At 35.8% G+C, this 25,083-nt stretch overlaps 1 protein-coding gene across 2 annotated transcripts in view; it reads left to right on the top strand.

Annotated features, from left to right (window-relative positions):
* Positions 1–25,083, top strand: part of SMCHD1 (structural maintenance of chromosomes flexible hinge domain containing 1) — a 70,573-nt gene that overhangs the window by 25,445 nt on the left and 20,045 nt on the right. For both annotated transcript variants that reach the window (XM_085052638.1, XM_085052639.1), the window contains 18 exons: positions 430–536; positions 801–883; positions 1,036–1,149; positions 3,397–3,474; positions 3,552–3,671; positions 8,983–9,127; positions 9,341–9,437; positions 10,231–10,303; positions 11,919–12,058; positions 13,144–13,278; positions 14,555–14,782; positions 15,447–15,595; positions 16,350–16,438; positions 17,554–17,672; positions 18,324–18,491; positions 19,550–19,675; positions 22,870–22,949; positions 24,376–24,533. In XM_085052638.1, coding sequence (XP_084908764.1) covers positions 430–536; positions 801–883; positions 1,036–1,149; positions 3,397–3,474; positions 3,552–3,671; positions 8,983–9,127; positions 9,341–9,437; positions 10,231–10,303; positions 11,919–12,058; positions 13,144–13,278; positions 14,555–14,782; positions 15,447–15,595; positions 16,350–16,438; positions 17,554–17,672; positions 18,324–18,491; positions 19,550–19,675; positions 22,870–22,949; positions 24,376–24,533 — 2,209 coding nt within the window. The remainder of the gene's footprint in view (positions 1–429; positions 537–800; positions 884–1,035; positions 1,150–3,396; positions 3,475–3,551; positions 3,672–8,982; positions 9,128–9,340; positions 9,438–10,230; positions 10,304–11,918; positions 12,059–13,143; positions 13,279–14,554; positions 14,783–15,446; positions 15,596–16,349; positions 16,439–17,553; positions 17,673–18,323; positions 18,492–19,549; positions 19,676–22,869; positions 22,950–24,375; positions 24,534–25,083) is intronic.

Genomic DNA, 25,083 nt, shown 5'->3' with positions numbered 1-25,083 from the left:
AGGTTTCACACAGCTAGTATGGATATGAAATCTTTAAACATAATCCATGGTCAGACTTAATTAAATTTATCTTTAAGTAAGTGTTGAAAATGATGTAATTTTTGACAATCAGCAGTCTAGAAATACTCAACTTTAGCTTTAATGTAAATATATTAAAATTATTATTCAATTTCAACAATCTGATTTATTAAAATTTGCATATGAAATAAAGTATCACAGTTGACATCAGTAGTACGTTGTTCATCTTTCTTAAGCCTTGTGATTTCAGCAAATTTTAGAACAGTGTCTTGTGGTGTCACCAGGTAGTATTTATTAGCAGATTGTATTATTTCTGTGTTGATGTGTCTAGTCCCATGATTGGAAGATCTTTCCTCTCTGACATATTTGTAAAGTCTGGCCATTCATCATTGCACTGAATTTTCATTTCAGGAACCACAGGCATTGTATGCTGAAACGAAAATTGTTCCAATCTCAAAACTTGACAGAACAGTCTCTGACAAAACTGTTAAAAAATACATAGAGGATGAAATGGCAAGGTAAGGACTAAGTAATAATTACATAATTGTGGAGTTCCTAATTAGAGTTTTTGTATTTCTTCAGGAATCAAATTTCAGTTTTATTCCCAAATGGGAAAGCAGTCAGCTGTTTCAGTAGAAATGAAGAAAAACCAAGAAGAAATAGCTCAGGATTTGGGGTTGTTTTGCTACCCCAAAAAGAGGTTCATATATATTTAACTAAAGATAAATCATCCTTTTTTTTTTAACTTTCTGAAAAAATGTTCACCCTCTGTTTTTTATTAGACTTCCTGACAAATTATCAGTAACATGGCCTGAAGGAGATGAGTTGTTACCAAATGAAACAAGATTTGCTGGTACACCCATAGGTATATTTTTTTCTTCCAAATACTAAAACATTAAACAGCAGTTTAAAAATACATCATGCAGTTTTGTTAAAAAGACAAGCACACAGAAATCTCTGATCTCTTTTAATCCACAGTATATTTTAAAAGTCCATAATTTTTAATTTTAAACACAGGAGCGTTAAGAATCGAAATTTTGAATAAAAAAGGAGAAACAATGCAAAAACTTCCGGGTACAAGCCATGGAGGTTCAAAGAAGCTTCTTGTTGAACTCAAGGTTATTTTGCACTGTGAGTATTACAGTATATTTAATTGCACCTTTATTATTTGTAAAGTGCATAATGGATAATGTATTTCATTGTATTATATGTATATATTTAAAATAGATTTTAAAATTTGATGGATGTAGTAGTTAGTTTTAAGGACAATACTCTATCAGTGCATGTAACATTTCAAAGCTACTTTCCATGAAATGGCATCTGCTTCGATGCCAAATGTTTAATGTCTTAATGCCATATTTTGATTACATCTTTGGTCACAAGTAAGGAGGGCTTTTCAATTCCAGCCTGTCTACTTAATGTGCATAAGAACATGGATAAAATGGATAATGTTTCTGTTATTAGCATAGCGATTTACATGAGCTGCATAAAAGTAGGGATCAGACTTGTTTAGTATCTAACATGAAATTACTACAGAATATTTTAAAAAACAAGTTTCTTTTGATTTTCTGGTTTGTGGTTTCCATTTTGTGGGTGCATCACTTGATGTTCGTGCATTGCATTGTTAAGAGTTGCATTCTCTCCAGGGCACCTGAAATCACTCAGTTGTGTTTTGAACACAGAACACTAAATTCTATGAAAACTCCAATTCTGCACATGTCAAGTGTATTTGAAACTTGTAGAAACTTAAAATCTTGTTTGCCTTGTTTCTTTCCATATGTGATAGGAAAATCCAATTCATTTGAGAGTTGTAAAAATACCTTTCTGAAGCACTGAGGTTATTGTAGTGATACATGTCAAAGGAAATCAAATGCGAGTATCTTAGCTACAGTTTAGTATATGTGCCATGAGATTACACATGGTATTTTAATGCCACTCCTTTCTGGGAGGTGGCTGCTGTGCATGACCATTGTACAGCATAGTGTGCTGGGCGCAAAGAGGTTGGAATTGAAAGAAAGGTGTTCGTTTACTTTAGATTATCAAGTTGTCTCCTATCAGCATCGTTGACAAATTAGTGTTTTGCAACCTTAATGAGATACACCATCCTGGCTTCAGGAAGTATGAACTTGAGAGAGACTTGGTGTTTCTATTGTTCTGTTTTGTCAGGGTTATTTCTAGGATCTCTGAAAATTCTACCTTCAAGACCTTTCATGTCTCCTGACCAATTCATTGATGGAAATTTGTACTTTCAACTGTTTCTACTGCTTTCTATGTTAACTTTTTTCATTACTCAATTGAAGAATCAATTGAGTAGTGAAAATCCTCCTATTCTTCACCAGAACACTGAGTAAGTCCTATAAATGATGACTTGGGCATGGCATACCTGTCGAACTGAAAGCCCTAATTGTGTAAATGAGAGACATGTGGTTACACCCATACAAAGGCCAAGAGCAAACATAATACACATACACTCTTCTCTTTGGGAGAGTGGAATGTGTGGCAGACTGTACTATGGACTGCCAAAAGAGCTCAGTTATGAGAAACCTGATCTGTTACTGGGGAGTCTTACTATACAAGTTTCGATTCAAAATTAGGGTTTAAATTAGGATTAACAGAACGATAAAGGCTAGTTGACAGCTCTTACTTTATCTTACATATGTCATTTGGTGCAAGAACAAGGTCTTGAAACAGTTTTGTTTAGCTAGAGAACAAGATGTATTTCTACTGCATTTCTGTTTATTCTGTGTAGTCTTATTTCAATCACATTCTATATTCTGAAGTGTATTTTGAAAAAAAAAATATTGGCTCTTGACATTTCCAATAATAAATCTAACTTCTGTATTTATCTTACGTTGTAGCACCAGTCACTAAACACTGCCTCAGAGTTTCAGTGTGTTCTCTTTTTGTATGTGTCTTAATTCTGCAGAGGTTTATAAAGACAGATAAAACAATTTGAAGTAAAACAGGAATGTTCTTTTTTTCTCAGTTATATATTCTGTCAACTGGAGATTTTTACTATTGCTCCCATTTAAGTGACTTTGCTGTGGTCATTTGCCAAGTTGATGCATTGCCAACATGCAGTGGAGAGTGCTCAGACTTAGCGGGGAATGTACAGCCATAGAGCCAATAAAAGTCAACTTTACAAACTTGCGACTTTCAGTGCAATGTGCCTGAGGCTAACAATTTTTAATTAAAAAGAGTTAAGATGGGAAACTTATTTTTTTGACTGTGATCAATGTCTTTAGCTGTGAAGCCAAAATGATGTTATTAGATCTAGAAGTGAAAATAACACTTAATAATAAATTACACTAGTGCTTGAAAAAGTGTAGAATTATGGTGTAAAATTTAAATATATGTAGCTAAGTGTTTGTTTTGCAGCACCTACTGAGAATAAAGAAATAATTTCCCATATCAGTCAGCATGGAGGCAAATGGCCATACTGGTTTAAAAAGATGGGTAAGTTTGCATATTCAATATCTTCAGTTCATTTATAATTTTTTTTTCTTTCTAATTGTACCTTTATTTCTGTTTAGAAAATCTTCAGAAACTTGGAAACTACTCGTTGAAACTGCAAGTAGTATTGAATGAAAGTAATGCAGACACTTACGCAGGAAGGCCTCTACCATCTAAAGTATTTAAATTTACTATTATAGGTAAGAATTCCAATCCTATTTTCTCCTACTTTTAGTGTTACTGTTTGATTCGTAATATATCAAAATTTGTCATGTCCTAGTTGAGAGGTGATTTTTTCAGCACAGAAAAGTAGCATTTCAGTGTCAAATATGAAGCATTTCCAGGGAAAAGTTTTTCGTAGTAGGTTTTGATCTCACATGTAGTAAGTTGGCTCTGTGTAACAGGCAGTTAAAAAAAAAATTTGATGGAATCTAAAGCTCCCTGATCTTAACTTTCTCAAATGTACCTAACAAAATGACCTTGAACTTAATTGTAATCACCCTTTTTCCTCATGCCATTGACATAATTATTCTTTCATAAAACTAGTATTCATTAGGCCAACTTTCATGCATAAACCACAAAAACTCATTTATAAAAACGGGTTACACAATTAAAATAGGCATGTTGAGATTGAAGTTGGTTTGGGATTGTTTTTTTAGGTTGAGAAGGAACCCAATTCTAATTAGGTTGTAATTGATATGTCTCTTTGGATGAACCATCATAAAATACTTATTATAATGCTTATTAGAATATTCCACTTGAGAAGGGATCAGCATGAAGGGAGAGATGGTGGGGTAGCCTGGGAGTGTTTAGACTTTCTGGAGCTTGATGATGGTAACAATAGTGTAGAGTGTTTGTGGCTGAGACAGGAGGGAAGGCCAACTAGGCATATACTGTGGTGGTAGTCTAATACAGACCACCCAGCTAGGATGCAGAGACAGTTTAAATGCATAAATAGCTGGGAGAAGTGTCACAATCGCTAGTCCTTGTTCTTGTGGGGGATTTCAACTTACCTGATACCTGCTGGAAATATAACACAGCAGAGAGGAAATGGTCTAGGAGGTTTCTGGCACTTCCTGAACTTCCTGAAGAAAGAACTTCCTGGCACAACTGGGGAGGGAGCCAGGTAGGGAAGGCACCCCACTGGACTTGCTGTTTATGAAGAGAAGGACTGGTCAGAGGCTGTCTTGAGCCCATTGATCACTAAATGGTAGTTTACTGTTCCTGAGGCAGTAAGGAGAAGGGTCAGCAGAACTGTCACCTTGGACTTCCGGAGGGCGGACTTTGGCCTGTTTAGGGGAGTGGTTGATGGAGGCAGTCCTGAAGGTAGCCCTTGGGAGGTAGTCCTGAATGGCAGAGGAATCCAAAAAGGCTGGAAGAAGAAGAACAAAGAGGAAGCTCACAACCTGGGCTTCAGGGGAAGACTTTGGCCTCTTCAAAGATCTGCCTGGTAGAGTTCTATGGAAGGAGGCCCTGGACAGACTGGGGGCCCAAGCAAGCTTGTTACTATCCACTGGTTACCTCCAAGCTCAAGTCTTGTTCATCCCAATGAATAGGAAGTCAAACAAAAATGCCTGAAGGCCTGCATGGCTGAACAAGGAACTACTGGCAAAACTTAACACAAAGAAGTATACAGAAGGTGGAAATGGGAGCAGGTAACCAGGAAGGAATACATAGCACTATCCAGGCATGCAGGGATGGGGTTAGGAAAGCCACAGTCCAACTGGAATTGAAAACAGAATCACTGGCAAGTGATATCAAAGCCAGCAAGATGGGCTTCTTTAAATATGTGGGTGACAGAAGGATGGCTGAAATAAACCTGGGCCCACTGTTGAATGAGGCAGGGAACACAGGATGTAGAAAAGGATGCTGAAATAGTCTTTGCCTTAGTATTTACTAGTAAGACAGACCTCAGGAATCCCAGGCCCCAAAGACTGGTGGAAGGTCTTGGGCAAGGAAGGTACACCCTTGGTGGAAGAGGATCAGGCCAGGAAATACCTAATATATTGGTGATACGTAAGTCCCTGGGCCATGATGGGATGCACTCATGAGGCAGAGAGAGCTGGCTGATATCCTTATGAGGCCCCCCACACTCATTGAATGATCATGACAGTTGAGAGAACTGTCTGATGTTTTGAGGAAAGCATCACTTCCATCTACAAAAAGTTCCAGGAAGACAGAGCTACAGACAGACAGCGCTACAGGCTAGTCAGCTTCGTCTCAGTCCCTGGGAAGGTAATGGAGCAACTAATCCTGAAAACCACTTCCAGGTATATGAAAGACAAGAAGATAATCAAGAGCAGTTATCATGGATTCACTTTCTGCGATGAAATGACTAGCTTGGTAGATGCAGGGTGAGCAGGAGATGTTGTCTGCGTAGACATCAATAAGATCCTCACAGAGAAGCTGATGAAGTTCAGGCTGGATGAGCAAACTGAGATGAATTAACAAACAGCAGAACAGTTAAACCCAGAGTGGTGATCTGTGGCACTAAGTTTAGTTGGAGGGCAGTAAGTAGTGGTTACTACAGGATTCAATACAGGGTTTGATCCTGCTTAATGCCTTCATTGATTATTTGGTTGATGAGACAGAATGTACCTTCAGAAGTTTGCTGATGACAAAAAACTTGGAAGAGTGGCTGATACACCTGAGAGTTTGCCACCATCCAGAGGGACCTCAACAGGCTGCAGAAATCGGCTGTCAGGAACCTTATGAAATACAATGTGAAGTGCAAAGTCCTGCACCTGCAGCAGGACAATCCCCAAGCTGCCACCCAAGTGCCTGGAAAACAGCTTTGCAGAAAAGGACCTGGGAGTCCTGGTTGGCAGCAGGTAAACGCAAGCCAACAATGTGCCCTCTCTGTAACGAGCAGCAACAACTTCTTGGTCTGCATTAGAAACAGGTTGAGGGAGGTGATCCTTTCTCTCTACTCAGCATTGGTGAGGCCAAAGCTGGAGTACTGTGCCCAGAACTAGACACATTATAACACAGAGGCATGGACATGCTGGAGAGAGTTCAGCACAGGGCCATGAAGATGATGAAGGAACTGGAGGGTGATAAGCCACTGAAACAATTTGTCCAGAGAAGTTGTGGTTGTCCCTCCCTGGAAGTGTTCAAGGCCAGGTAGGATGGAGCTCTGAGAAGCCTGGTGTAGTGGAAAGTGTACCTGTCCATGGTAGTAAGGTTAGAGCTAAGTGATCCTTAAGGTCCTTTCCAACACAAACTATTCTGTGACTCCATGATCTCTTATATGAAGAAAGTCTGGGGGAGCTGTGACTGCTCTGCCTGGAGAAGACTCATGGGGAACTTAGCAATATCTGTAATAATTGAAGGGACTTGAAAGAAGAGGGAGCTGGGCTCTTTCCAGTGGTGCTTGGTGACAGGACCAGAGGCAATGGGCACACACTGAAACACAGGAGGTTCTCCTCAAACATCAGGAAACTGGTTTTTTTCTCTGTAAAGGTGACCTTGTGCTGGCACAAGCTGCCCAAGAAGTTGTGCAGTCTCCTTTCTTGGGCATATTTAAAAGGTGTCTGAATATGTTCCTGGGCAGCTGAGTCTAGGTGGCCCCACTTGAGCCAGGCACATTGGGTAAGATGATCTCCAGAAAATACTTCTGACTCTGGGGACTTTGTCTACAAGGGAGATGGGAAGCAGGACAGTAAACGAATTTCTTCACATTTAATATTAAAATGGATATTTTGGTCACAATTTTGGAAGGTACAGGTAACATCTGTTTTTAGAGGATCAAGAAAAAAATCAGGGCTTTCCATAGCCTCCTATTTCTTCCACAAAATGAGACTTCAAATGCAAACTCTTGAGGCAGAAAAGAGTTCTTTGAATGTAGCATATTCTTCTAAAAACTTCTGCTTATTGGCAGAGTAGAAAGAGGTATTCATGTATAATACAGAAAAAAAAAAGTTTGGCATTACTTGAAAAGAGTAATTATTTAAACATATGTCTGAAAACATGCCATTGAAGGCTCACGATATTTCTGTGATGTTCCAAGAAAAGAAAAGAAAATCTCTTACTCTGAACAAAAATGAACCTTGTCTGCTCTTTTATCTCTTTATCAAAGTGAAAAGAGAATCTTGCTACTTTTCAATAGTAGTGTGCTTTCCCCAGTATGGCAGCATTCAATTAAAGATTCCTTTGGCTATAACAATTGAAATGAACAAATCTCCTTGGAAAGGAATAAAAATTTGAAAAATCTATTTAGCTAGTAGTTTGGTACTTTTAATGCAAGGGATAACAAAAGCAACTTTAGCTATCACTGCTTTTTTATTTAATCAGAAGATAATTTGACATTTTTAACATTGTCAGTTTTTAAAAGTAAATATTTCAAGTCTTTATTTTTGCAATTGTTTTGTGTTGTCTGAGGCAGCTATAAAGCTTCACGCTCATTATTCCAAAATATTAACATTTGTGTTACCTTTTATGTATATAGGTTCTAAAAATCCAGAAAAGATCAGTCTGAACTGAAAACTTATTGTTGGCCGAGAAAGAAATTATTTCATTTCTCTAACAACAGGTGTCATTTAGTGTTTGTAGTTCTTGATAAGATAAAAAAGCACTATAAATGTGTATTAAAACTGTACTGTGTACATCAGTCTACAAGGTTTGTGGGTTTAATTCAGACATTCGTTTTGTTGTTACTAACTTTGACATTGGAGAAGTTACATTACTGTTACTTTTCTAAAATCATTTTACAGTTCTGTTATTCATTTATAATGATAAACAAAGTTGTAGACACTCTAAGGTTAAGGTCTTTCTCTTGTAACCAGTAACTAATTTTGGCCAATACAACGTATCTGTCATCTCTTGTGCAAAGGAGACTCCCTGATAATGACACCCCTAGGTTTTGACAGTAGTTGTTAATTTGAGTTTGAAATTGTTTGGTAGGATATTTATTTACCATTTAGCTCAGCAGTGCATTGCTTCTTTTTTCAAAGGCCACTTGGTCAAGATTCCACAAAACACGATTCTTGATTTACATGCTCCCATTTGTTACTGCTGTTTGGTCTTGTTTGATAGTGCCTAATAGGAGGCAGTCTAATGAGGCCAGGTTTCACAGGAAAGGTACACTCACATTTATTTTTTCTAATACACATTATTACATGTCTTCATCTCTCAGATTTGGCGTAGTTGTAGAGCAAAAATGCTCTGTTGCATGAATGATTTATTTTACCAGAACTAAAGTAATTAAAAGCTGTCCACATGAAATGTGTTCACTTTCAGGTGCTGTTCTGAGCACTTTGGGAGTTTTTACTGTCCTGTTATGTTTCCTATACTGTAGTCTACTGCTATTATATTTTAACTATTGTTTTTATTTTAGTGTAAGTTGAGAAAAAGAACATCAGTGAATAAACCATAGCTTTGGTTATTACAGTATTTTGAACAGCCTGTTTGCTTTGCATCTGAAAACCACTTGACTTAATTGCAGCCTTAATCAAGAAAAAGCCAAGGAGAACACATAGTTCTTTCTAAAAATGTATTATTCTTTTTTCTTAGAGGGCAAACCGGAGAAATTTTTGGTGGGTCTCTTGGAGCTTCCTTTTCGAATTGGAGTACCTTTTAATATTCCTTTGGAACTGCAGGATGAATTTGGTCATCCAACACACTTGACAAATCGCATTAGACCAATTCTGGAAGCTAGGTAATTCAGCCATTTTTTTTCCCTTTCTTTGTGTGACAATAATATAATAATACTTCAGGGTTTTATCTGAATGATATATTGGGAATTTCTCACATTAATTAACTGGCATTTTTTTCTTTTATTTTCATAAGAATTTCTGAAAGTATCTTGTATATTAAAGCACTGTGTTTGTTTTTAAACTGATTCTCTTGTGTTTTCTATATATTTTTCTAGTGGATTAACATTGAAGCATGACGACATACCTGTGGCAGCAAAGTGTGTTATTAAGGGTGTTACTGCTAAAGGCTGTATAAATAGTTGCCAGGGCAAGGTAGGCTAATAAATTTAAACTTGAAGTAACATATTAAAAAAGAAAGACACAGAGCAAATAATTTTTGTGAAAAATTGTCACATAATGTTAGTTAAGTTTGCTCTACACTAATGTCTACAGGTATTGTTTAGGATCTTTTCAAATTATCTCTTAAAACTCTACCTGAAGCAATTTATATTTCTCATACCTGCACTCTGTAATCTGATGGGACTAGAGCAGGAAGGGCTGAGCAACACATGGGTGTGTAGTAGAATGTACCAAGCACGCTAAATCAGCTGTCTTAGTTTGAACTGGTGCTGAGATTGGTGTAAGCCAAATCATATGCGAAATCATCCTGGTGACTTCTGCACTGAAAGATGATAGGGAGCACTGAAATCTTCCAATCTTAGTTGAGATGATAAGTACTAATAGCCTGCTTATTGAAGAGCAAAGAGTTTTCAAATGTAGTAAATTTTGTAGGCAAAGTGCAGAATTTAAGGTGAAGGGCAAGAATAATGACTTAACAAGGGGTGGATTATGTGAAATAAAGTGTGTAGGAGCAAAAGTGCCAGGCTGTAGCAAAGCACAAATTCGGTGAGGGGCAAGACCAAGAATCATTTAAGGAACTTGCAGTACAGAAATAATATCATACTATAGTAATTAAAAAGAAGGGGTGTTACTTTCTTCTTATTATTTTTCATTCTCTGATTTAATGTGAAAATTGGTTTTAGTGATGATACAAATTGACATGATTATGTGAGGCTATTCTACAGTTTTGTTTAAGGTTAATATTTAAAATAATTCTTTTCATTAGAACTTTAATCTGAAGATTACTCTCCCTGGTTTGAAAGAAGACACACAAGTCATTAAAATAAGATTGCAGCCTGGTGAGTATCCTTAAAATATTTAGTGAAATTCAATTGAATTTTATGCTGACACTATTAATGAAATACTTCTTCCAAGAAGGCATAAGAAAGGATCCAGGTGATGGCTAGAAGCTAAATAAAGCCAAGAGCATGTCATTCTTGGTAGGAATATCATCATACTCACAGCTCAATGTTACCTGTTGTTGTAGGAGTTGGAGTTTTTGTCTGCTTACTTGAGATACATTTTTCTCTTTTTAATTACTTTACATATTTTTCTAATCTAACACCTTTGAATAAATTTCTTCTCATTTTTCTTTAGCATTAAGACCTTTAATGTGTACTAATCTGCACTGACCTGTTCTTCCTGTAGAAAACATCTTGTGAATGACTAAGTGCTTATTCAGTTTCTTAACCCAGAAAAGGGGGATGCTTTGGCAATTTGAATTGTCTGAAAGTTTAATATTGCATGTTGAATTTATTGTAATGCAAGAGAGGAACACAGTTGTCTCTAAGGACACTGCCCTTACCAGAATTTTATGTTTTGTGGATGTTGTGATGCTGATTCCCTTACATGAGATCTGTTATCCTTTGTTTCCTGGGTTTTTCTGGATTTAGGCTATAACGTATTGTTTGAAGGCTAAGTTTTGGCCTCCCGGATTACCAAATTTCATTCTTCCCAATCTCTTTTTGCAGAGAAGTTATGTACTACATTGTTAGAAGAACAATGCAGTTTATTCCATTATTCTTTATCTTTTGAGGAGTTACGGTTTTATGTAGAAAACAGTGAAATTATTGGACTTGAGACGGACTGTGTTGTGTGTTGCTGTTTTTTACTTTGGACTGCAGGCAGCTTCATCCTTCATTCTGCTTTTGACAATATGAAGATGTTTCACTACCTCTTTCTTCTCCACTTGAGTTATATGTTTGGCTTTGAAAGCTGTTTTTTGAGGAAGAAATAAATAAAAGCTATTTCAGCCTTGTTTTTTAACCACTTGGTTTGAAATAGAAGTTCTAACAAATCATGCATAAAGGATGCTTCTGAAAAATTGCCATCTTTGTTCCTTTAGAGCCTGTCTTTAATAGTAATTCATTACTTCCTTCACTTTCTAAAATCTGATAAAATAATTGTGTTCGAGGGGATAGACTTACTTGAAGAATTTCACTTTATTATTTAAGTAATGACAACAAAATTTTCTTTTGCATTTCTTTGCATGCATATTGTAGCTGTGATAGCTTTGGCAATTAATTGGATATCTCAACATTAATATTTTTGGGTTTAACATGTCAGAAGAAAGTTCTAAGTTTCTTTTTGATGAATGTGAATCCATATAGTATGTAAACAGAACTACATCGTGTGTTTACACCTTGTATATGCTGAATTTTATCATGTTTGTCTAACTGTTCTTTATTGAATTAATTCAATAAAGAAGATTGGCAGGTGGTATGTATTGGAGGACAGAAAGTGTCTAGGACTTTTCCTTACAAACCAATATACCTGAATTGTTTGAAATGGTTTGTTACCACACATATCTTGGTAGCTTGGCTTTAAAAACTGCTTGAGATAGCAAAAACTGAAATTCAATGTCTCACAATTTATCTAAAATATAATTATTCTGCAATTCTGCATTTTTTGCAGGGCCTCCTCGTCAGCTGAAAGTAAAACCAGATTCAGAAATTCTAAAGATTGAAAATGGTACAGCTTTTCCCTTTCAGGTTGAAGTACTGGATGAATCAGGAAATATAACAGCACAGCCAGAGTTGATTGTTCATTGTAAGGTAAACTGCATTTCATTGTGTGCCATAAGGATTTTGATTCTTGCTTTTTAAAGGGCTGGAAAAAGAGTCTCTTTTGAGAATCTGTGTAAAATTTAGTATCTTCAACAATGCTTTTGAAGTTTCTACAGCTTGCTGGCCATAACTGTGACTCTCTTACCTCTCATCTCTTATGAGTCATTCAGTAAGTTTTACAATCAGTGGAACTTGGCCTTAGAACGGAAGAGAAAATTATGTGAGGATATACAGATTAAATTTTAAGGTATTTTAGGCTATATTTATCATATACAATGCTAAAAAAATCTATTCAGAAAAATAACTTTCTACAGCTTACTTTTGTTGGTTTTTTTTTAAGTTGAAAATTCTAGTCTAATGCCTAAAAATAATGTTAGATAAGACTATTATCATAAGCGCTAATCTAAGGTCAGAGGGGAATGCACATCTGATTTTACGAAGTAAAGCTCTGACTTTAGGAAGTAAAAAAACGTGCACTTTTGGCCTTTCCTTTTTTTGAACTCAAGAAAGTGACTTTTCCAATTCTAGTCAAATCCAGCAAGAATAATTAAAAATATTTTCCCACTGCAAAATAGTCTACATTCCATTTGCACTTCATATGTGTGAATGAAGTGCAAATTCACACTTGCACCAAGTCACTGTAGACTGGGTCTGCAGCGACAGGATGACATGTTGAACTTGACGTTTAAATTTGTTTAGCACGTGATGTTTAGAAAATAGATGAAAGTTTGCTTCACAAGTTAACTGAATTCATTGCATAATGGCAGAAGAGTCTAATTACTGTGTGTTAAGCAAGTGAATAGATAGTATATTTTGTTTCTGCAACATAGCGCTTTCTACCACACATCTCTTAGCACTTGCAGAAAAATGCAGGTGTTTGTCTTACAGGCTCTGGAAAACTGAAATAAATGAAACTTTTCTGTATATAATTTATATATATATGTATATATATGTATATGTGTGTGTATGTATATATATGTCTATATATATTTGGACTTAATGCCAATAATAATTTCTGAAATAATTTTACTTCTATGAAAGAAGCTTTATGTTTAATCTTACATTTTAAATAGTTTTTAGGTGCTTCAGACCTTCCTGTGTATTCTGTGGACTGCAGTAATGGAGGAACAAACATTTTAGCTGGTCCAGTTATACATGTGCAGAATATCAAGAAAGACCAGATGCTGAAAGCAAGGATTGAAGTACTTGTAAGTATTGCTTGGAATGTTTGGGCAAACAAAAGATTGAAAACAAGTGTATTGTACTGATGCCTTATCAGCTGGTAAAAATATGAAGCAGACACAGCAGTAAAGGGAAAAGGGAATATTACCTTGGCTTTAATAGGATCCTGGGTGCACACTTGTCAAAGGTGGCAACACGCTGAGAAGCACGCCCTGTACAATGCATATACAAATTTATGGACCTCGCAAAATAGTATATCTACCTGAAATCCCCCAATAAGAGGCTTAAAAGATGAAGTAATTGTCCCCCGATTCTAATTACCACCCCCCAAATGAGACTACTGCCTAGTTTGCAAAATCATATTCCAGAGAGGAGACTCTGTCCAAGGTTGGAGCCTCTAGTTCTGAGATAGTTTGGGGTCTTGCAAAGTGAAAAGACCAAACATTCATACTAAGCTAAATATCAGACTACAAGAATTGTAAACATGTAGGGCTAGGTACAAGGGAAGGGAAAGAGTATGAAAATGTATAAAAACGGTATAAAAATGTATAAAAAGGGTATAAAAAGAAAAGATAAAAATCATCAGGCATCAATACTGTCTTGCTAGCAACTTTTATGAATAAGCTTAGCTCCCAAAAGTTCCTGGTTTAGGTATTATAAACCTCATTGTCAGGTGGCTATGCTTTTTTTGTCTCTAGAAAATCACAAGAAGGCTAAGAGTTTCCATTTCTTTCTTCACCTCTTACTCTATTTCTTACAACCCTGAGGTGTTTCAGAAATACATGTTTTCTGGGATTTTTCTTCCCCTTTTAAATTCCTGGATTGTTTTGACAAATAGCTCTCATTGCATAAATACTTAGTGTAAGAACAGGTATGGCAATCAATAGCTTTTTGTAGCATTTCAGTTTCAAAGTTCACGAAATATCAATTTTTTAAATGCTATTGAACATTCTACTTCTCTGGTAGTCAGAAGTCGCACTGCTGGAGAAAATAATACCTGTGTGTGTTCTACCCTGGAAAAATGTGTGAATAAATACTAATAGGGCAAGGTGAATTCTATGAAAGGATACTTAGGGTTACTCTTTAAAAGGCTAGCGTCAATTCTAGTATCTGTTAAGAGTTGTAAGTATATTGGCATATCCTGTCAATTTACTTTTGACAAGTCAACCTGATTTCATGTTTGGACACCTGATCACACTTGATAATCCAGAGCACTGCCATAGGCTATTATGGAGTTACGTGTATGCATATTTAAATTTAGTATCTTAATTATATGTCTATTTTTTTTTCACTCATGTATAGGATTGCAAAGATGTGCCACCAGTGGAAAAGATTATAAAACTTCTTCCTAGCAGTCATGTTGCAAGACTACAGGTCTTAAGCATGAATGGACAAAAAGCTCTTCAAATTAAACATCAGGATGAAATCAGTTGTGTTGCTGGCCATGTCATGAACAAGCTTATATTTCAGATGTACGATGAAGCAGAAAGGGAAATACCCATAACTGCAGCTGCTGTGGAAAAAATCAAGGCAAGTACTTTGGAGTAAATAGCAGCATAACAGGGAGAGAGACACAAAGCTGATTCCCTTAAAATCCATAGAAATCAGACTAAGAAATAATAGTCCTCAAGACTTTATTACTGAACATGGGAACGGAACTCTCCTCTTAAGGATTTTTTAAAAATACTTTTATTTTAGTTAATTAAATATTAAGTAGTGCTTCAGAGTAGTGTTATGAAAAGCAGGTTACGATTTCCAGTGCTTCTTCTAAACCCATAAAATAATTATGACATAGTTATGATTCCTCAGATCTGGAGCCTTCCCAACATTTTGGAACTTTCAGTAGGCATGTTCCTCATGAAGGCTTACTTGCCTATCTTATTCCATCTGTGTATGTATGTGAAGCCTAAGATAAGCATAGAGATTCACCAAATATGTCACACCTTTTTTAAAGAATTGGACCTTTCCTAGCTCAAGTTAAATGAGTGAAACCTAATGTATGTTTTGATGTGCTTGGGGTTTTATTTCGGGTGATTGTGTTTAAGCAGATATCATTGGCTACTGCTGGGAAATGTACAGGCTTTCCATTGAAAGCTGCTATTACCTGTATGTTATTAGAATGGCTACAAAATGTATTATGTAGCTAGTCAGTTATAATTTAGCTTATGATTAATTTATGAAATTTTAATTCTAGGTGAATTGGACACCTAAAATTGACAGAGAGCTGTTGATACAGGGATTATTACCTGATGTGAAGGTACCAACCTCAGTAAAAGATGTACGTTACTGTCTAATTACTTACCTTGATGAGCACGTGTCTTTGGAGAGTGCATTCACAGTCAGGTTTGTTCATTTGAAGTACTTCTTTATTAGTTACGTTGTTACCATAGCATTGTAGATCTCATTACTTTCGGGTAAAACAAGTCTTCCTACAGAAACTGAAATAATGAAAGTGGTTGGTAAATTAACAGGATAATGTAAGCTTGGGAGGTGGGAAGGATTTGTGCAAATTGTTTACATGTGAGAACATTACCTATGTGAAAGACTTCATCATGATCTGTTTGCATCCAGCTCTGTAATCACTTGTGTAAGAATAGATACACTCAAGAGGATTATTGCTATCTTTGTAAAATTGCAGTAAACATTAGCTTACAGAATAACTGGTTTTACTGAAGAGTCAGGTCACTGGTTACTGAAGAGAAAGAAATATCACTGTGAAGTTAGTTCTCGTCTGGTTTCTCATTCAAAAATGGCAGGCTGTAAATTGAACTTTAAAATTATCAGTTTATCACTCTTAGTGAGTCTAAACAGTTAGCTCTACTTGTATCTTTGTAAAGTTTATTGAGATTAATCTGATTCTAAATTGCTTTAGTGTATTTCATGTGATTTTAATAGGTTAAAATTAACTAACTAATTCTCAGCACTCTGATGCCAGGGGTAAATGTGCAGCAATTAGTTATTTCACGTATCTGCAGTAGGAAAATAAAGTATATTACATGACTAAGCATTAAGACTGTTTAAGTTATTTATTATGCCTGCTATTATGTTATGTTTACCTTGATGAGAGAAATAAGTCAATTTTCATGTGCTAACTCAGACCAGTTCCTGATGAACCCAAACACATTAAATGTAAACTGAAAGGATCAAACACCCTGCAGATGGGTGAAGAACTGCAGAGTGAAATCGGTGAGTGTTTGTATATTCTTCATTTTCTTCTAAGACACATTTCTTTTTCTTGGCAGTTTGTTAAGACTGTTATATAGGCAGATGTCATCAAGAGTAACTTACCTTCAACTACCTTAATATAAAAAACAGGTTTGCATTCTTGTTTGCAGAAGGATGATCAGATTTCTTTAATTGCAGTTTTACAGTTCTGGAGTTACTCTCTGATAAAATTTACCTCTTAGTTTGCATATTGGGACATCCACCACACTGAGTTCGAATTGTTCATATATTTTTGTTTAGTTTGTATATCATGAAATCTGAAAGACTATAACAGCATTCAGACTATTGCAAAGGCATGGACTTCAAAGTGACACACTTTAAGATTACCATAAGAGGAGAGAGTGTTAGGGATCAGTCTTCTCATTCTCCTTTGGTTTCTGTATGCAGTTACTACATGACATAGTGGGAAATAAAAAATTCTTACAGTGTTTTGGGACATTAAAAGCTTGTGTGTGAATGAAGAAAGCACATAGAACAAACGAGCAGGTGGAAAAACAGCTTTCAGTTTTAAGATTTTTTTTTCTTTTAACTTTATAGTAAGAAAGTCTTTTATTCAAAAAAGTGGGAAGCACAGATATGTGATATATCTATATAGACGTGTTTGGTTTATACCCACAAGGTTGGGGGTTCCTTATCAATGTATATAAAAACATAAAGGGAGTGTAAAGAAGTTGGTGCCAGTCTTTCCTAGGTGTGATCAGAGACATGGGCACCAGCTGAAATACAGGATGTTCTCCCTGAATATCAGGAAACACTTTTTCACTGCAAGGGTGACTAAACACTAGCACAGATTGCCCAGAGTTTGGAGTCCCCCTCCTTGGAGGTACTCAGAAGTTGCTTGGCTGCAACTGGCTCAAGGTTGCCCTACTTGAGCAGGGGGTTTGAACAAGGTGACATCCAGAGATACCTTCCAACCTCAGCCTCTCTGTGATTTAGTGATAGTTACGTAAATTTTCTCTATATTGTGTCTATGTTGTGTACGTTTATATTCCATACGTTGTATAATGTTTCATTAAAACAGCTGCTGAGGTAATCATCCTAATAATCATTTTAATCATCATCATCTTTTTTAACAGATGTAATGATTACAGATCAGTTTGGAAATCAGGTTCAGACATTGACATCTGCATGTGTAAATTCCCTAGGAGTTTCTGGGCCTGGACTTGATAAATCAAATTTGAAAGTAACTTGGCAGGTATTTATAAGATGTCATGTAGTTTATTTCTTTGTGGCATTTGTGTGGTAATTGTCCTAATTCTCTTACACAGAATTGAACCAAAATTTTGGGAAGGTAGTCAAATTACACACTAGTTGGTAAACTGTGTGATTAGAGGCTTAAAGCATTAAAATTGTATAATCCTGTTCTAAGGAACAAAGCAGCATCTGTTAAAAACCTTATCATTGCTGCAGCTATACAACGTGGAGGCCAGTTCAGTTTGTGCTTGAGTCGGCTTTGCTTTGTTTCTAGTCTATTGTTCTTTATGTTTTCTTCTATCTTGCTTTTAGTCTTTTCTTCCATCTTTATTTATGTTGGTACAGTTGATTTTAAGATTTTTGAAGAACCTTGTTAAGTGGACTAGTGTCTATACCTTTTAAAATATACTGGATATTACCTGAAAACAGGTTTCTGAGAAATTCTTGAGTTTGAAATGGGTTGCTTCTTACTCACGAAGTGCATTTAAATTTAACAGAAGGAGTAGAACTTGTAGTTTAATTTTTAGTCCACCATCTCATATCAAATAGTGTCTGGACAGCATCAATACTAAATACTATATTGAAAAAATATTAATAAATTTTACTTCCCTTTATTTGTTCTTGATAAAATTTTCTCTTTATTTCTCAATAGGAAAATACTCAAACAATGAAAGTAAAAGGTATTCGATATAAACCCTGTTTACTTGGAAACAAGGAATTGTGCTTCGCTTGGCGTGAATTTTCTGACTTTATCAGAGTGAATTTAGTGGCAGGATCCCCAGCTAAATTGCAATTTGTGGATTGGCCAGAGTTAGAAAAGGTAAGCTGAAAGTTCTGGTTGGAAGAAAAAGCAATATGGTTTCTGATCAGGTATTTTATTTCCATTTTTCGTGCAATAGCTAACTACATTAGGTTTTTAAAAGTAAACTTATTTTTGAGTAATCTAAGTTATATGTATATGTTTACAGCCTGATATATTTTAAACTGTTTATTCTGCCCCATTTGTCTTTCTAAGGGTAGTGTAACTTTTCTTTGGTGCAATAATTTTACTGTGGACTGGATCCTGACACCCATCTGTCACTGCTGTTTTCTAAACATAGTCTTTAATGGTAGTAATGGCTGGCAGCTCCTCTCTCCTTCATCTCCTGTGGGGTTTTTTTGATGTTCATGATGTAGGATGGCAGTCCCAAATATACTTCAGTTTACAAGTGTTTACTGTCAGAAAGTAAACACTTAACGACAATGAAGTATAGGACTCAAAGGAAATGGCTGGAGATTTTTGGTGCCATACATTTATTTGCCTTGGGTTTTTTAAATTATTTTTCAATGTTTACTTTGGCTATTCAAATAAATAGTGCTTAACTTGCAGCAGAAACCAGAACAGAAAATTGATAGCAGAAAAAAGAAAATTGTATTTCTGAATCAAGGACAGGAATCAAGATTGGTGTTTTGGGAAAATGGAGAAGAATGTTACTGAAGAAAATGAAACAAAATGTTCAGGGAGTGGTATAACTATTTTTGTTCTCTAGACAGCTGTTTAAGTATATCAGGAAATAAAAGTTTTAGGCCATAGCTCTTCCTACAACAAGGACACTGACAAGCCCCTTCAGAATCATGTCCTTCCTTTTAGTCACATCAACATGAGTAACCCATGCCATTCAATTCAAGTAGTGCATTTTATTCTAAGAGAATATAAATAAGAGAATATAAATAAACTCTAGAAATACATTCCTGCATACAATTTGATCGTGGTCTAGCTGTTTCGGGGGAAGAATAGTATGGAAAAGGTAGGCACCATTGTTCTGGGGATTTCTGAACTGCTGTGAATGTCCAAGATACCTAGAATTGAATAGTATCATGCATTTGTATCTCTTCCAGCCTGTTGCAGTGATTAATGGCAGAGAATTGCAGAGGCCCCTTGTTGTTCAATTGTGTGATCAATGGGGAAATCCAGCTCCTGAACCTAATGTGAAAATCAGCCTTACAAAGGGTAACCATTTAAAGGTAAGCATAGGCCTTATTAAGTGAACTTTGCTTAACACAAATTTTGTTGTCATGTCTACATTATCTCCATATTCAGGACATTTTTTTAAAAGTTAATAAAATATTGTAAGAGCACAAAAGAATAATAAATCCAGTGTAAGAGTAGTGTGAACAAATAACATAAACAGGTCCCAGGACAGCAACCACAAATACAACAAAATTCCTATAGGACAGTGTCCAATTATAATTCAAATTCATTCCAGATCTTCTACAGATCTTTTTCCTAATTTTGCTTATATATCACACCAACCCATCCCTCACATTGTAAGAGGCAATTTACTAAATGATAGTAATGATACAGTCTCAACTAGCAACCAAATAATTTTTATCTGGTGGTTCTTTGATTTTGATTCCTGAATGTATGACTTACTGGTCTGTATGTAAAGCTGGTCAGCAGGTTTGATCCCTGCTTGATTATCCTCTGAAATCATTGGCAGAATAAACGAAATCAAAACAATGGGGATGCAAATCTATCCCAAATTTAAGTGGTTACTGTCATTTCCTTAAGTGAGGTATGAGTGTCAGGTGGTTTTCCCATTGGTCTGTACAAAGGAAGGACTTTGACAGAATACTCCATTTGTTAAAATTGTTGTTCTTGGTTTTGAACAAAAAAAGAAAAGTCAAGCTCTCAAACATTCCTATCTGTCAGGACACAGATTGTTACATTGATTATATATATTATCAACACAGGATATATTCATCCACCTCTGGACATAACATATTTTCATTTGGGGCCTGTCTTGTTCCCTTTTTGCTCCTGCTTGCTGTGCATTTGTGTTCCTCAGTTTTCTCAGGATACATAACAGCCAAGAACTTCTTTTGCTCACCCCTCCAGAGCTGTGGCACAGCCTTACCTTTTGCCCAATTTAACTATGCTGTGGTTCTTTCAATTGGATTTTAAGTAGATTTCTTGGTATCTTGAACAGCTTTCTTCTGGCTTTTTTGGCTCTCTTGCCATAGAAGCTTACCTCACAGTCTGGGATTTTTTTGTTTGCCCCAACTACTGCCTTTATGGTGGCAGCTGAAGTTCATTGTGGGTTCTAGTTATGTTGTTCTTGAGAGAATGTACAGTCTTGGCAGTAACACTGAGTGGTTGTGCTGCCTGATCAGAGATGTTGAGGTGGCATGGCAGTGTCTTTTCAGATTTTATGCCTTCTTCCAGGGTGGAGCAGCAGCATGTCTTAGAGTCCACATGTTCTTTATCGAAGTGGGATGTGTCCAGGAGAAAGTGTTCTGAAAGCCAAGGTGGATCATTGTTACAAAGTGTTTACTGCAGTGTGCTCTGCCTTGGCATTTCCAATATCTTGTATGCAGTCTCCTAAAAGAAATCAGAAGAATTTGGAATTGAAATTCTCAAATAAGATGTTTTGTATATTTCACATTCCACCCTCTAAGTCTCCAAAGCCTGGTATTATGCAGTTGCAGCATGCATTTCAAGTTCTCTGTCCTTTAAGATAAAGGATATCTTACAGGTCCAAAACTAAATTAGCATGGTTGAACATCAACACTCTTAATTATTTGCACCTCAGTAGAGGAAACGCACAAAGCACTGGTTTCTGTAAAAATTAAAACTTCCCGTTGCGTGATATATGCTAATCTAAAATACAGACCTATTTTGTTGAGCTGAATATACTCTTATAAAGAATTTTTGAAAAGTTTGGCAGTTTTCTTATATCTTTGCAATGCTGATTTCCATTTGAACCATTAAGCACATATTTTTTGCCATTGCATTTCTCTAGTGACATGCTAGGGATAAATTCATGCTGCCATAGCTGATCCATTATGAATCAACTTTCACTTTTTTTTTTCTAAAGTGATTTTATTCCTTTAACTTACTAACATGAGATTTGGGAAGGAAAATAATTCTGGAAGAAGATTGCCCACTTCAAGTATTCCAAAATAATTTTTTTTGTGTAAGTGGACGCTAGACACTTAGTCTCATGAAATCTGTGCTGAAGTAGCAAAGGGAAAGCAATTTAATGCCAAGCACTGTTCAGATAATGACAAAAATTTGTGCCACATTGTTGCATTAGAGTTGACTTCCCTCCTTGGAGGGTAATTTATTACAGAGTAACTCAGAATGTATCCATGGCTTCCTTTCCTGTCCGCCCAGCTCTTAAAACTATTTAAGGTTCTTTTGATATATTGACAAGGTATTTCTTAGGTAACGCTGTTTAATGTGTAAATGCAAGTATGACTTAAAAGGTACTGCCAATTGTAAGATTTTCATTCCAGTGCCAGGGAAAGGTGTGCAGCAAAGACAGGGCGCACACAGAAAACACACCTTGAAGAACTACTAGTGAGTTAAAGGGGAATTGTTCTGTAGCAGCAGGAGTCACCAAGAATTCCTTTAAGTCAGTCGTGGAATTTCCATTGACTTCAAAGCACTTACAGCTACTTAATGTCCTAGATAAACAAATATATAAGCCATATGTGGTGTAAGCCTAAAATAACAGTGACAGGAAGTTATCATGATTAGTGTTTGATTAAATGCCATTTTTTGCAGATAACTTGAGATCAATTCTAGACTAGTATCATTGCATTTTATTAGATAAGGTACTGTACTTTATCACTTGTCTTAACACTTTTCTCTAGGTTGTCTAGCAGTCTTACATTTTTGGCAGCAGGACTAGAATGGGGAACAGGAAGAGAGAGACAGATATCTCAGTTATTTTTACTGCAGTTGTATAATTATTCACTTCTTGCTACCCAGGAATCTCTGTGCAAGGTGGAGAAATACTGTAACAGGGACTAAATTGTTTGTAGAAGGTTTTTGGATCTGAAAATATACTCAGGTTAACATCTGCTGTCAATGATATGGTAGCATCATTAGCAATTTAAAAAATAACATTTAGAAATGTTATACATTTATAACTAATAAATTTATAATATAATTTATAAATTAATATGTTGAACATGTTAATGAGGAAAAATGTCCTAGTTCAGCTGAAGTGATTGTTTTCAAAAGCCATCAGAGAATTTAAAACCTCTTTATTAATATCGTCTTCATAACAGTCCATCTTTCCATAATTTACAGTGCAAAAATTTAGCTACAGCTTAAATCAACAGATAGTATGCAGGCAGATGAGATAAACATATTCTTCTAAGACTTGATATTACTTCTGTATCATTGAAAGAATTTTTTTTTTTGACAGATTGTTCCTTCCATCCAGCAGCATAAAACAGATGACACTGGTAGGGCTAACCTGGGAGTTTTTAGTATTCATGCACCTAGGTAAGTAGTGAAAACCAGATGAATTTCATAAAGTGCTACCAAGTATTAATCTAGAGCTAAGATCAAACATTTATTATTTGTATGCAGGTGGATGGCCAGATAGAAAGTTCTAAAAAATTAAAGGCTTAACTAAATAAAATTTGGTAGCTGCTGCTTTTAATCTACTGAGAAGCTGTTGCTCAAATTTTCTGATTCCTTTTATTTTCTGGTGATGGTAAACCACATCTTCTAATTGTCAACTCGCACCAAGTGAAAGTGGTGTTATAAACCACTTAAAGGATTTGAAATGTACAGTCTTCAGGTGGCCAGTTCCAGACACAATGCTTTTAAAATAGGAACACATTTTAACAGTGTTGAAAGTCTACTTTCTCTGCATGCTAGACATTGTTTTAAAGTAATAGGTAGAGTGTGCAAAGGAATTTTAAATGGATACATTTAATTTTTCTTATTTGCAATTGAACTGATGAAATCTCATTTCCAGCAGATGTGTGTCCTGTGGCTCCTGCTTCTTCATGTTGTGTTTCTTCATGCTCACTTTCTCCTGTATGGCTCCCCTTACACACTTATGTCCCATATGACTTTTCAAATTTGTTGTTTCTATATCCACCTCATATTCACCGTCCTGCTGTATCCCTGAGTTTTCTGAGCAAGACTGGGTTGGCTTTAAGTTATTTTGAAACTAACAATAAGTGCTTGTTCTTTGCATTCATCCCTGCAGGATGTGACCCATAATGCTCTTTTGCATTTGGAAGAAAGCTGTTTTAAATGCTGTTGATGATGCTCAGTGTATTTGTAATGCCTGTGACTTGGTAGAAGAATGATGAATGTTAGTTGTCAGTTTACCACCAGAGGTTAGAAACAGGTGTGACATCATACTATTTATAGCATAATCAAAACTGGCTAGGAAGTACAGCCTCTATGCAGTTAAATACCATATTCCCAGTTATATTTGAAAACTTAACTTTCAAGTGTTTAGTACTGTAAAGAAAATATGTTATTTGGTAGCATTGAAGACATACACTTTCAGTGCACTTTGCTAGATGTGAATTGTACTTGGATTCACTCTTTGGAAACTTCGGTCAAAGCAGAATGCTCCTCAGCATTTTCATTGCTTTCTGCTTTACTGTCTTCTGCTACTTGAAGCTGTAGTTGCTAGTGTTGTACAGGCAATGAAACATGATCAAATTAATGAAATATTAACACAAAATTAAATTTAGTAAGCTAGTATCTTAAGAATAACTTAAACTCATGATTTTACTTATCTAACATTGCATTAACACTTTCATTTTTTTCTTGTCTTTACTACTACTTTACTAGATATTCTTTATCATGCTTTCATGTATATTTTTCAGACATGAAGCCTGTTGAAAATTGTTTTTTTCAGAAAAGATTTTACATCTGTTTTTATGATTTCTGTATTTTACAGGGGAGAGCACACTTTGCAGCTTAAAGCCTCATACAACAAGACGGTATTACACAGTCCTGTAATCACAATGAACGTCCTCCCTGATCCAGAGAAACCTGTCTACTTGAATGTTAAATATGACAAAAGTCCTTCTTTTCCAGCAGGAAGTACCTTTCCTGGTAAGTGTAAGGATTTTTTGGTGGCAACCAGTCACTCAAGAGCTTTGTAAACCTGTGAAAAACTATTTTCATTATTCTCCTGCTGTATATTTTGCTTTTTCTGGTCTGTTTTCTCTCAGTTCTTTGTAAAAGCTGTATCTGAGATGTAACACTTGGACAGAAGAGATATGTAGGTCATCTTTGGAAAGCATTTCAAAAGACCTCTTATTTATTTGTTCTAAATTACTGCTTTTATCCATCTGTAAATGGTAAAACTACAGAATGTCTCTTCTGTCTTACTGTAATATGATCTGAGCTAGTTCATGTATGTTTTCCCTCATCTCTTTTTGTGGAATAGTAACAAAGGAAGTAGCTCTGAAACTCTGAGCCAACTGTGAGCCAAGAGAAACCAAAAAGTGATCAGCAGGAGGACAGCACAAAATTTTCTTTTCTCCTGCTCAATTTTCTCACAAAAGGGTTTGTTTCTTGGCCATCCTACATTTTTGTTTTTGTTTTTTAAAATACTCCATACAGGGTTATGAACTTGATTAAATTCACAAGGTGTTTTAGT

Source organism: Lichenostomus cassidix, chromosome 2 (genome assembly GCF_008360975.1).
Source record: "Lichenostomus cassidix isolate B80296 chromosome 2, HeHo_3.0, whole genome shotgun sequence".
Lineage (NCBI taxonomy): Eukaryota > Metazoa > Chordata > Aves > Passeriformes > Meliphagidae > Lichenostomus > Lichenostomus cassidix.
Note: the sequence above shows the minus strand (reverse complement) of the source record. Positions and strands in the feature narration are given on the sequence as shown.